The sequence below is a fragment of the Macrobrachium nipponense genome, chromosome 21, assembly GCF_015104395.2.
Source record: "Macrobrachium nipponense isolate FS-2020 chromosome 21, ASM1510439v2, whole genome shotgun sequence".
Lineage (NCBI taxonomy): Eukaryota > Metazoa > Arthropoda > Malacostraca > Decapoda > Palaemonidae > Macrobrachium > Macrobrachium nipponense.
This window is the reverse complement of record NC_087212.1, coordinates 49,993,333-50,007,196: the sequence shown is the minus strand read 5'-3', so window position 1 is coordinate 50,007,196 and position 13,864 is coordinate 49,993,333. Positions and strand designations below refer to the sequence as shown.

Below are 13,864 nucleotides of genomic sequence, written 5' to 3'. Positions count from 1 at the left end.
GACTGTATCTATGAGTGAACAAAAGGTAAACTTACAGAGATTGTACTTCATCATGGAATTGTCATCATCAATGATTTCTGCAGGGAGGGGCAGAGAGAGAGGGGTCATCCTTAGACACATTAAAATCACTTCAACAATGTTGCACTTACAAATAATGTAGCAATGGTTTCAGTGTGATTTCGGAAAGCAAAGAACAGTGCCTTAAAATGAAAAAAAACCCAAAAGGCAATTAAAATTACACAAAGATTCTAGATCTTCAAGGAATTTGAAACAGACCTATTTTCATTAATATCAACTATTAACAGAGGATGTAACTAATGATTCAACAAATTAGACAAAATTTACAGTTTCTATTACTAAATTTTTCAACAATACTGTTCCAATATTGTACATAGCCTCTACATCAGCAACATATCATCAACAGAAAAAAAAATGTAAATAAACAAAGGATTAGTCATAGCAACAACAAGGAGAAATCTTCAACCTCAATTACTATTAACTGCACATGTTGACAGGAGATGTCTTTTATAGACTTCAAGCAAACCCTAGGAAAGGTTAACAGGTTTGCTTCAAGAATTAGACAGAGACAATGCTCAATGGCATTTCAAAGGAGGGGAAGTAAATAACTGGGCATATACCGAGGGCCTTCCAAGTGCTCCCACAGTTAGTGACAACTATAGAAATTGTCAACAAATCTGCCGTAACTTGCCACGGAATACCAGCATATCCTGGCTTTTATACGTTACAATGCCTGATAACAAATCTCGAATCACACCTTATATATCACCCTTAGTTTACGTCAAATAGACAGAATTTATGTAAGGCTTCTTCTACGTAACATTCCACAAACTACAGGTACCCTGTCATTACAAATTCCGTCATAAGTGATGCAGACGGAAATCACTCTATCCTTCTGAAGAGTACAGCCTTGAATACGCCAGTAATGTTGCACCAAAACAACAGTCTCACTGCATACAGTATACAGTGCCGGAGGAAATGTCTGAGTTCAAGCGACATTTTATCTGTAAACCTTATTGATACCTCCCCAAGACTTTTTTATCTATCTACCCATAAAAACTAGAGTTCTATATAACAACAAATACTTCTCCACACTGCAGGGTTACCACTAACGAATTCCTTCGAACACAAGGAAGCCGTTCTACGACCCGGAACTCTTGATGCACTGACTAAAAACGCACATACACACATACATGGGACCTCAACTCCACCTGATACCCATTCAAGAGCTAAAGAGATAAAAAGAGATAGCATCAGGTGAGCTTACCTAATAAGAAAAAGTATATATAAGCTACGTAAAATGTTCATCATGCACTGAAAGCCTTTGATAATTTTTTCCAATGATGGCTTTAATTTCTTCCAATATTTCCCTGAAAACTGTCCGTGGAAATTTAAGACAGCTGACAGACATCAGTGTCAAGTTCAATTCAACACTAGCCCTCAATAATAAAGGAATACCACTGCAGCCTGGCTGTAGTTCATAGTGCTACAAAAATGCCCGAATAAGTCTGGATTGTATGCAGCAGCACAGTTGCGCTGTATCGCCTCAGCTACACTGCTGGCAACATCACTCTATGGAGTTACTGATTGAAGGTTTCCATGCCGTGAAAGAAGCACCTCAAGTCATTACATGCAAACTGTATGCACAAACAGAGCTAAATACTCAACCCTGAAATGCGTAATTCTTAAATAGAAGGAAATCTCTAAGCTGCAGATTAAGTCTAGCTGCAGCTAAATCTTCATCAACAGCACGCATGTAAAATATTTCATACTACCAGAATACATAAGCTTAACATTTTGTGCTTTTATTTAAATTTCAACATCTGTCTTGATGTGAGCTTTATTTTTCAATACCCGTGACAAGCAGGTATAACTGTCAGTGATATGGTTGGAATTCCAGTAAGGGAAGATGCACAACTCAAATAACTGGACACGCAATCTGTTAATGATTACGGTAACCATCCCGAAACTGCTGTTGAGGAAAACCATAAAATAACCATGGAAATATTCCACCCAAAAAATAGTTAATCTTGAAATTGCTCATGATGGGTAAGGCCTAAGTAATATATATATATATCTTATATATATATATATATATATATATTTATATTTTGTATGTATGTATGTATGTATGTATGTATGTATGTAGTATGTATGGTATGTATGTTTGTATGTTGTAATTAAATTATTTATTATTATTATAAATAAATAATATATAGATATATATATGTATATCATGTATGTATTGAATATTGATATGTATATATGTATAATCTATATAAATATATTATTATCATAGTATATATATAGGTATGTATGATGTATGTATGTATTGTATGTATGTATGTATGTATGTATGTATAAATATATATATATATATATATATATATATATCATATATAATATAATATATATATATATTCATATTATATATATATATCTATATATTATATATATATATATATATATATATGTATGTATGTATGTATTATTTACATCCGGAAAGATAAACAATAATACGAGAGCTGGTCAACGTGCATACACCAGAGGCTATTTTGGACGACTTAATACAATGAAAAGATCGAACGCATTTCCAACCAGCAAAACACAGCAGTACAGCTCAGGGCAGAAATAAAACAATCCCTTTCTTTGATATTCTTGCTACATTTGGTATGTTGTGAATAATTCTTCGACTGTCGGTTTTGCATGTATCTTCTGTAACCTTCACGGCTCACAACGCACATGCATAACGAGGTGCACACCCAAGCCTCATCTTTTATCTCTTTACTTGCACCCGATGCAATGCACAACGATAATTCGATAAAGTACTGAGTACAGAACATTGCACGAATGGCATTTCCCCTCCGCCAGGTATAATCTTCCAGACCCCGACTATTACTAAGAGAAGACAAGGACAAGTGGCTCGGGGGGAACACGCTTCTTCGAGCGTAGACATCTGCAGCATTTTCCTGTTGCAACTGAAAACCCCGAGTGAGACTCGGGTAGGAAGCTGACGTAGTGGTTAGGTAAAACCACAATGCCTTCGCAAGATTCCAAGCAATATTTCAGACAAAAACAATATTTCACGTGCAGACCCTTTTTCCCCCAACAGTGTTTTCATTATATAATAAAAATACCATGATGCCATTAGAAATACAATACTGTATCTTGCTTTGGATACACCCGTTCACAATAGAAAATAATACATGGCCTAGGCCAAGATAAAACAAGATCAAGGGAAAATATTCACTGGAGGAAGCAGTGCAAATGTGAGGTTGTGTCCCTCTCTTGCGTGGACTGATTTTACACCTAGAAAACCTACGCCAACTCCTTCAAATGTGCTGTGCGCATATTCGAAGACACTTTTGAACGAGACACGACTATGAAATGAAACTTACACAGAACTCTAACCCTTCACTGTTATCAATGGTAAATTTAAATATCAACTTTGAATAAAAATGAGCATAACTATGCCATTTCCTTTGTCTGATATTTACAGGAATTATCATGGATCTCGAGTCTGACAAGCATTGACATGGTTGCCCTGTTGTCGATATAGCAAGGCATTCATGACAAGTGCCAATTCTGGGAGTTTTTTTTATTTTTTCAGTGGCAGAGAAATTCATAATGGAAAGTCCAATTACAGCTAACAAAATACACACATTATACCTTGCTTCTCTTAGTTCAACGAGCACCTTTGTATCTAGACAATGCAAAGCATTCAACCAGAACAGCCAAGCGCCCTGTCGTTTGAGAGCGGCAGTCCGTTTACAATGGTTTCCCACCTGAACGGTTCCCTCATGTACGAATCATCGTTTACACAAGAGAAACGAGGGAAACACAGGGTCCACCAATGTCCGAGATTCTATCTACCAAGCCCAAGGAATCTTGTGAAAACTGAATGATTTTCTGATGTTTCGGTGGAAGCTCCGAGGTCAGGTATGTACGTGAGCTATGTGCGTGTGTATGTGTGTGGGATACGGGAGGGAGGAAGGGTGGGATGGACTGGGGGAGGGGGTTGTGAGAATTCAGGTATTCCAACGCAGCCAAAAATGATGGGAGCCCATTTAGATCATAAAGTACTCAAGAGCCTTATTCTCTATCACAAAACGTTTAGAAAAAACACCAAATCTACCGCACTACTTTATCACTAGCATATGGAAAGACCATCGCTCAAAATGCTGCGATAACGCCGCTGGGGTTCAACGGGAAACAAGTCTCTGCATTATTTCTCGTTTAACTATCAGAGAGAGAGAGAGAGAGAGAGAGAGAGAGAGAGAGAGAGAGAGTTTAGTAAGGAGAAATTACCAGCTAAAAGGTATAATTTCACATATCGAATCTGACATAATTTATGAACCTATGAACACGATACGAGTATCATCATGTATACTGTCTAAAGCAATTCAAGTGATAAAAAAAATTATTTAAACATTCAAAGAGCCAGGAAGACAACAAGTAGGTGCTTAAATTATAACAACGGCCAATATCTTCATACAAGTCTCATAAGTTGGCAGAATATTCATATATTCAGTTTTTATTTTTCGGGTATTTCAAAAGCCTTTAAACATTCAATTTTGTTTTAAAATGTTCAAAAATTGGTTATTAACATACTAAAGAGACCTTTGAAATCATATAATTTGTAAAACGTTTTTCAGAGACTGATCCACGAGAGAGAGAGAGGAGAGAGAGAGAGAGAGAGAGAGAGAGAGAGAGAGAGAGAGAGAGAGAGACCCCCCAATGGTTTCTCGGCATTTGATGTATCTTTATTTTTATCACAATAGTTTTGAAAGACGTGGAAACAAGAACAACATTCAAGAAAGTGAGAGAACAAAAGTTTTAAGAACACTGAACACTCTGATGATGAAAATATTTGTATATTAAAAATCAATATAAACTAATTCTCTAAATATTTACGTGTTACCTATTAACCATGTCCTACTGCTTATAGGTTGAACTATGATAACTTAAGAATTCCCATTGGAAAAATCAAATGTTTTCAAATTGCCTTATTGTAAAACGAGTAAGCAGAAATGTGAATTCATTTTCAAATTTTTCAAATGTGACAGACGTAATTCGAACCAATTCAATAGGACTTTGGTTTTCAAAATAACGTTAAATTTACTGTCCGTTCATGGTCCCCAGGGTATCGTCAAGTGACTTGACCAGGATCAGACCACCGACGCTTGCGCCCTGAGTCTTTCTCGTCCCTCTGGGCTTCATCGCTAGAATGCTGCCGTTCGGAGCCTCTGATGGCCGCTGGCTTGTTCCAGATCCCGCTGGCGGCAGGGGTGGAAGAAGAGGAAGATGATATAGAAGCCTCACCAGGCAGCGGCGGTAGAGGCTGGCTGCCGCTGCCTTTGGTGGTGGTCGCTGGAGACCCCACTTTACTTCCGGTTGGAGAGAGTTGTTGCGGCTGCTGGTGCTTGTGTGTGGGGGAGGCGGAAGAGTTGGAGGAGGAAGAGGAGGAGGAGGAGGTAGAAGGTTGACTGACTGAATCGGCAGTTGTCGTCGATGGCACTGAATCGGGTACACCTGAAGACCCTCCTGACCCTGAGGCCACGGCAGCAGACGAGGGCCCAGTTACCGCCGCTGGAGAAGTAGGAGAAGCAGTCGTGGCAGGTGGAGGTGGAGGAAGCGTTGGGAGGTTGCTAGGTTGAGGTGGCTGAGGTTCTGGCACTTTTTTGGTGAGGGACACGCACACGTCTCCCACTTGGAGTTTGCGCACTTTCAAGTCGTACTTCTTCTCTGTGAGCTCTGGGCTGCAAGATGACCACCCGCAATGGAACACGAAGAAGGGGTGATCCAGCGACGCTTCCACAGAAACCTGAAATCAAACATCTATTAAACGTAATGTCATGGAAATCCTGAGTCTATAATTCGTCATTTTCCCATGTTGAAGCATTGTATTATGAATACGTAGCAACAGCATTACCATTAAGTCACAAATAACATTTAAGTAATAAGAAAATAAGGTTCGTGAAAAAACATCAATTTCAATAAACGTTTGAAAATGTGCACAATTATAAGTATTATATTAAAATTCTATTGATGGTAAAAGATTATTCTAAAAAAGATTTAAGAGTAAAGAAATAAAAGATTAATTAATATCAGGTATGTAACAAAACTGAAAAAAATGTTAAAATTCTAATGTAACTAAGATAATTATATTATATTATATTAATTATATATATATATATAATATATATATATATATATATACATATATTATTAATAAATATATATATATATATATTAATATATAACTAGAGAGACAGCTAGAATAACTTTTACCATTCAGTAAATAGATGACTATAAAATATTGTCACGCGTCACATTTTCCCTTTAATATATTCACAGTTATATAGTTTATAACTAAGATAATGAAAAATGCCGGAATAATAATTATTAGTAATTTATATTTGCCTCTGTATATATATATATATATATATATATATATATATATATATATATATATATATATATATATAATTCTCACAAATACACACACACACACACCTCTCTCTCTCTCTCTCTCTTCTCCTCTCTCTATCTATATATATATATTATAGATATATTATAATATATATAATATATATATATATATATATATATCTATAATAGATATATATATATATATATATATATATATATATTATATATATGTATATATAAGATATATATATATCTATATATATATATATATATATATATATATATATATATACATAGAGGAGGAGGAGAGAGAGGAGAGAGGAGAGAGAGAGAGAGCGAGAGAGAGAAGAGAGAGAGAGACATAAGCATAATTTCGAATGCAGATATTCACTAATAAAACATCCAAGTGAATTCAAATGTTATGGAAATATAAAGCCTGAAAAGATAGCGCTGTAATCAACAACGAATGAGCACAAGAAATAATCACCACGCGTCCACGCCCATTTTGTCAAACTAAACAATTTATACTGTACTGTAATTCACTGCAATCGTCATAGTCAAACTAAATGTAAGTATGGCCGGCATAACAAACTAGCCACAGACCATGACATACAATTAGAAAAAGACAGAACCTGGAATTAATTCAAGCTAATAATTATTTTACATCGGCATCATACGTTTTTATTTCCCGGAAATATACACAATAAAATGAAATCTTCGAAGATCTGCCTTTCAGCGCCATTCAAAGAACCGCCAACCAACCATTCTTGGGCCTCACCGCCGTCCTGCCCCGTCAGACCACCGGTTACCTGCCAATCAGGACAAACCTGCTATTGAGGGTTAAGACCATAAAGGGTCCCGTAGTATCCCCTAAGGCAATACTTCTTCGCCGTCCACTTGCTATAAATACCTATTGCACAACAGCTGCCATTACTACAAGTACTACTGCTCCCACTACTTCCATCGCCGCCTCTTCCACCACCAGCAGTCATTAGCGGCATTACCGATGCAACCCAAAATTCCTCGGTGCCTTGGGCAAGACTGCATGCTTCAATTAAATGACTAGTGTGACAGCTTTTTCTCATTTGCATCGGACAGGTGGCCTGTCCCACCAAAGGTCTCATTTTGGTCATATTCTTCGAGACACCTGTCCCTCAGTTCACGGCTTGGCTTTGTTTACTAACAGGGAATGGATCAGCAGATTATTCCCAAGGTAGCAATGACATCATTGCTAAAGGCTATTCTCACGAGCGCACCCATATATACGCACACAGGTACACATACATATAAAAAGCTGATTTAAATCAAGGATGAATTTGTCAGAGGGAAACTCACACGTATGAAGTCGTTCACTTTGTTGACGCCTAATTCAACAGATGTTTAAAGGATCATTCAATCTAAAAAAAAATGAAGAAATAATAATAATAATAAAAAATACTTCGTCCCAATACATCAAGCGAAAAAATGGCATGAAAGGAAGAATACAAAAATGCGTTCCCCCCAACCCTTCGACACCCCTACCGAAGAACACGTGTATGATGCAATAGAAAGAGATCTTAGCGTAGAGGGCGAGGGGAGGGGGTGGGGGTAGGCGGGATTGCATGGGCACGTAAGATGCAACAGGTGTGTTTGATGAGGATGCCTCTAGGACGGGTGGGTTGGGAGGTGGAAGGTGGATGGTTCAAGAAGTGACGGAGTTGGGGGAGACGGCGTCTTGGTAGGGATAAGGGGCTGAGTAGTGCTACCCCAGCTGTGCCGATCCCTTGTATTGAAGCTAAGCACCCAAATCTCCCCCACCCCACCCCCCATCCCAGCTCCTATACTACTACTCCCTCTCTTCGTTCCGACCCTCATTTATCTCCATCTTATCGTCTTCCTCCTCCACCTTCATCTTTAGTCTGCCCTTTCACCTTCCCTTTTATCTCCCCCCCCCTCCCTCTACAAGCATTCTCGCCCTCTTCATAACAAACCTCTCTCTCTCTCTCTCTCTCTCTATCAAAACGCACACATACAATATAATGCATATTGCTGTTCATATCTACGGCTATCCATGTACTATGGCTTCAATTTTTGTTATAAAAAGATCTTACTCCCTTCACCCCATACATCCTAAATGTCCACCTTCTCGTCGTCCTTCGCACTCTTTTCACTTGTTCTTGTTATCTATCCTCTCCCATATCTTATTCCATGCCTCTCTTCTGATACTCCCCTCCTCTTCTCGGCCCCCTAATCACCCCTCCCTCCATCGCCCTCCTCTCTGGACTGCAAACTGCACTCGGGACTTCATGAATATGCTAATGGCGTCGGCCGCGTACGTCGTCTGCAGCCCCAGACAGCCTTTTTTGGCTAAAGGTGGTGAGCGTATAAACAGGCCATCGGTTATCATATACCCAGGTGAGACGGACAGTAACGGACACTTGCGGAGACTGAGGTCAATCACTCGTTCCCAATCCCGACATGACGTCAAATGATGCAGTGACATCCACAGAAGCTGGCCGAAGGCAGGCCTAGCTCGGTTTGAAGAGCACAGCTGGCCCGCGCCCTCTGTCTGGTTTTGGGATGCGAGGATAAATATACCCGCTGTTGGGGAGATACAACTTTTACGAACCTGCAACTATCTCGATGGCTTGAGAAGGACTTCAATGAGAGCCGCAATCCCCCATCCCACACGTACCCCCAACCCATTACAACATAAGAGGTCTGTGTCGTTTAGAAACAACCTTTCCATTTAAAAAGCGGTTTCAGTATTGTCAGTGGTTTTGAACCGCTACTCCGCCCCGTAAACTATAAGAAAGAAAAATAAAGGTTAACAGATTGGTTTCATATCATATTCTTAACGCCTCTGATATAAGGCAGTTTGGAATATGTGTTATTGATATATTATCAACATATCAATGAACGCACCCTTACGGGAGAGATAACGTGACCTACATAAAACGCATATCTACATGTAAACTACATCTTTTTAAGTAAAGGATCGACTGCACTGCAAATAAAGCTTAATTGATAGGATCTCCTACTTGAATATGAACACTCAAAAGACTTCTGTTCGAGTGCTTGAGTTTAATTACATTTTAAGTTCATCTACAGTAACATTAGTGTCTCTCTATCTCTCTCTACACACACACACACACACACACAACACACATAATTAGTATATTTTGCTGTTTTGTGTGTGTATGAGAGAGAGAGAGAGAGAGAGAGAGAGAGAGAGAGAGAGAGAGAGAGACTAAATATCGAAGGATCTCCGTTTGGTAAATCAAAATAATAGTTATGTACGAACAGTTGAGTGATGCACGATCCTTTTCGAGAATCAGTCTAGCTTCGCTAAAATTTCGGATAATTGATACTAATTATGACATTTATTAATAGAATAGATGAGCTACTTACTATATAAAGCCTGGTTGTTTACAAAAGTCTGTGTTATCGATTGAGAATGACCATGCGCACACATGTGCTAAGCAAAGTATGCAGGTGTTACAGTGAATACCTTAATACTACCAATACATTTGCATAATCGTATTCAGTCAATGGGCGTGTGATGCTCGAATTATGATCTGGTCAAACATGAAATACTTGAATCAGTTCTTTCACTGTGCAGGGAAGATTAAACATTCCTCGTCTTCGTTACCTAAGATGGCATTTAAACTCGATATGATTTACAATTTTGATGAGATACCATGGTAAGGTGGAAAAATTTTTCTGCACCAAACGACGCACATACATAAACCCGAGAAGCGTTGAGAAGATTATTATGTGGTGAGATTAGGAAATTATTATTTCTTTCATTCCTTGGAGATGTAGCCAACAGAGAGATAATGATTGTGTACTTTCTTGTATGTCCATCTACGATTAATTTTCAAAGGCAGTTAGCACATTCCTGGACAGTTTTAGAATGAAGTGAAATTGTGGTCTTAAATTTCATGCTAAAATCAAATCTCAAAATGTGTTTGGTCTCAAACAATAGATGGCTGACTGGCGTCGGTTTCATCGGCACTTAAAGTTCGTTCGCTAGATTAGTTTGCAAACTTATTCTAACTGCCTTCTGTACTAGACTTATTATACCTACGTTAGTGTTATCCTCGGTAACAATATTATAGCTTTCTGGCTCCATTCGCGCAAACTCTAAAAGAGCAAGAGGCACAGAAGTCACAAACTCCAGTATTGTGGATTATGAAAAGCTGCAATGCATATATTTGGCTTAACGGCAACTCATTCACGTAATCGCGGTCCTTAGGGCATTTCACCAGTGCCCTTACATTCGCGTGATTAGCACTGTCTAGCTATAGAGGTTTCCATATGCTGAACGATAATAATATCAAATGTTTTTCTTCCCCATATATTCTTATAAATGAAGAAAGCATAATTTCTTTGCTCATTAATTAATTTACGTAAAAAGTTTATGACATAAAAAGAATAAGCGCGCCTCGTCCCTTACTTCATCATCAAGGCATGATAGGGCTCTTAACGCTGAAGGGCCTTTTCATTTTCTACTCCCGATGTTTTGTTTGTTTGTATGGTGTTTTTACGTTGCATGGAACCAGTGGTTATTCAGCAACGGGATCAACGGCTTTACGCGACTTCCGAACCACGTCGAGAGTGAACTTCTATCACCAGAAATACATATCTCTCACCCCTCAATGGAATGCCCGAGAATCGAACTCGCGGCCACCGAGGTGGCAGGCCAAGACCATACCGATCACGCCACTGAGGCGCTACTCTACTCCCGATGTTTATCGAAAGGAAACGGCAAACAACTTGGCAGCAACATAAAAATAATCTTTTAGTGAATACCATTCATAGCGACACGTTTGGCAGCTTTATTTTCGCTGGTGAGATTAATGAAAAGCTCGAAATTCGTATTAACGAAACTGCTGCTTTTTTGCTTTCAAGGGCACATTCCCATAACAAATATCTTCTCTTGTGTTGTTGTTTGTGCCTGACCTATAATCTTTAAAAAACTGAGCTTAAAAACGGCCAAGTTTTCATCATAACTGAAATCCAGTGACAAGTCGTGGAGATCAGATTCCAATCGTCACTACGTTCTCAGGATGCGCAACACCATGACCGGAAAAATATGAACCCGTTATTAGGTTTTATTTGGAAATATAAGATAATGAAAATATCAAAATTATTAACGTAAAACCAATTATTTTTAACGCTAAGATTTGTCATAAAATCTGGTATATATTCACGGGAACTGTAGGCATCAAACTTGGTTAATTTTTAAAGCCCTCCCAAAGTTCTTTTTCTCTCATTGTCAGCATCATATAATTATATTTCCAAGGGAATCAATTCTAAAATGCAGTGAAAGTCTCCTTCCATGCAAGTCCTGAAATGACCTCTCAGCCCATTTGTTTTTCGTAATTATGAGGCCGTAACATTTGGTTTCTTGATACAAGTCAGTCGTAGACAAATCTGTGGCCAGTTAACACTCCAATGAATAAAAGACTTTGGGAGAAAACCAATAATAGTCTTTCACGTCGGCCTCCACCCGGTAGTACGTTGTTGCTTTCCGCCATATTGTGTCTACAGCATAATGTAAATATATTTGACATTTGTGGAACACCTTCCACCATAAAATGGTTCTAAAGAATAAGATAATTAGTTCTACTGGACCCTCCGGGCGTGGCAAAGATCATGGGGAAGAAAAATAAATAAATATTACATTGCACTGCCTCTGGCGGGGGATAAATTCTGACCTTTGGAAATGCATCTTCGTAAAATAATTTGAAATGTGTTGAAAACAAAGGGAGGCGAGTGGGGGAGGGGGAGGGGGACGTTTGAAATAGGGAGGAGGTGGGAGGGACTCGAATAAAAATAGTTCTCTGAACTGTTGAGGAGGCGTGGCTCTAAACTCCACCCCTGCGGCATCTAAATTGCGAGTGAAGGGGCTAATGCCAAGCTCTGGGCTCCGCATTACAGATGCCAACGCCAACCAGCTATTTACGAGACATTCAACGGACTTCGTCAGTAACTATGTGAAGCATTCAACGAACACAGAGGGGATTATAAGAAGGCGGTAGATAAAATTTAAGTTGCACTGCAAATGCGTAAGGCTCCAGGCAAACGCCATGCAACCACATCCAACAAATGCCAGTAAGTTTCTCTTTGGTGCCATGAGATTCTCATTGCAATCAGTGCTGCTTCCGAGAAAAAAAAAAGACACCTTGCCTGATTGTATCACATTTACGCACATGTTAAAAAGAGGCCAAAATAATGATAAGGGCATAGAACTTCCGAAGGATTAAAAAAGAGAATTGGCGATAGGCAATCCTTCAGATGAACGCTCTAATTTAGCTTACATTTTCCTCCCCTCAGGCGGAAATGCGCTGTTGAAAGACGCTGAAATGTTTTCGTAATCATACATCTTTAAGCTTTCGTACAATATTCGTATTATATCTCATCATTAGTTGTAATTTATCCCTGTTTCCTGGTATTTCTTGTAATTCTATTCCCCTTCAGTGCAGATGCCCATACCTAATACCATATTGACATTCTCCAATATTAAGTAATGAAATTTTACTAATCGTTATCCAAAGCATAAAAATTCAAATTATTCATCATTTGTAGTTTTTCAGCGTCTAACATTGTGCATTGAAGCAAAAGGAAAAATGAAATTTCCATACAATAAAATAAGTTTCAGGAAATGTTAATGCTACAGAATTAAGTTCTTGCATAAGCGACAAACTTCATGGATTAATTATTCTTCGTTTGTTTGTATGTACGTCTCGGGAAATGGGTATTGTCATACTCCCTTGACAACAATTTTATATTTTTTCGTCAATGATATAAGGATGTGGGTTTAAATATAATGTACACTACTATGCAACTAGAGTAGGAAGAAACGGAAGAAATGCGAACTTGGACATTACAGACCAGCAGCCTAGTGACTTGAAAGCTCCTCTGCTTTCGTATCAGAAGCAAATTTGACAAACTGGTGAAAGAGGTGACAACCAAGACGTGATTCTTACCTGGGTGTTTCTTGACGGGAAGATGAATGTTATAGTAGACGAAGTAGGATTGCTCGGGGTGCTAATTATGGCGGCCACCGTTGAAGGGTCTAGCTTGAGGTCTTCGGCTTCTCTTGCCGCCTCTAGAAAATCACGTGTTTCAAGGTCCTCCACCCTTCTGACACTGGTGCCGACCGTGACGAGGGCACCGCGAGCAAAGTGGGCGTGGTAAGGAGATGAAGGACGATTCTCCTCGTGCCCTGCCGACGGGGCAGTTGGTGAAGCTGAAGTGCTGGGCTGTGTGGTATCAGGGTTTGGGACAGGGGCTGACAGAATTGGGCCTGATGCAAGAGGACGAGACTGAGTGGTGGTGGGGGCAGTGGCCAGGATCCCCGGCGAAGAGGTCGTCACCCCGCCCACTCCCGGCACCGACAAAGACGACCCAGGAGGCGCCCTATGTC

The 13,864-nt window shown here is 39.2% G+C and overlaps 1 protein-coding gene across 2 annotated transcripts in view; it reads right to left on the bottom strand.

Annotated features, from left to right (window-relative positions):
* Nucleotides 1–2,513: 2,513 nt before the first annotated feature.
* Nucleotides 2,514–13,864, bottom strand: part of LOC135198027 (uncharacterized) — a 441,956-nt gene continuing 430,605 nt past the window's right edge. For both annotated transcript variants that reach the window (XM_064225387.1, XM_064225386.1), the window contains 2 exons: nucleotides 13,425–13,864; nucleotides 2,514–5,842 (listed from right to left, as the gene is read on the bottom strand). The exon at nucleotides 13,425–13,864 is cut by the window's right edge and continues 768 nt beyond it. In XM_064225387.1, coding sequence (XP_064081457.1) covers nucleotides 5,168–5,842; nucleotides 13,425–13,864 — 1,115 coding nt within the window. In that variant the 3' untranslated portion in view covers nucleotides 2,514–5,167. The remainder of the gene's footprint in view (nucleotides 5,843–13,424) is intronic.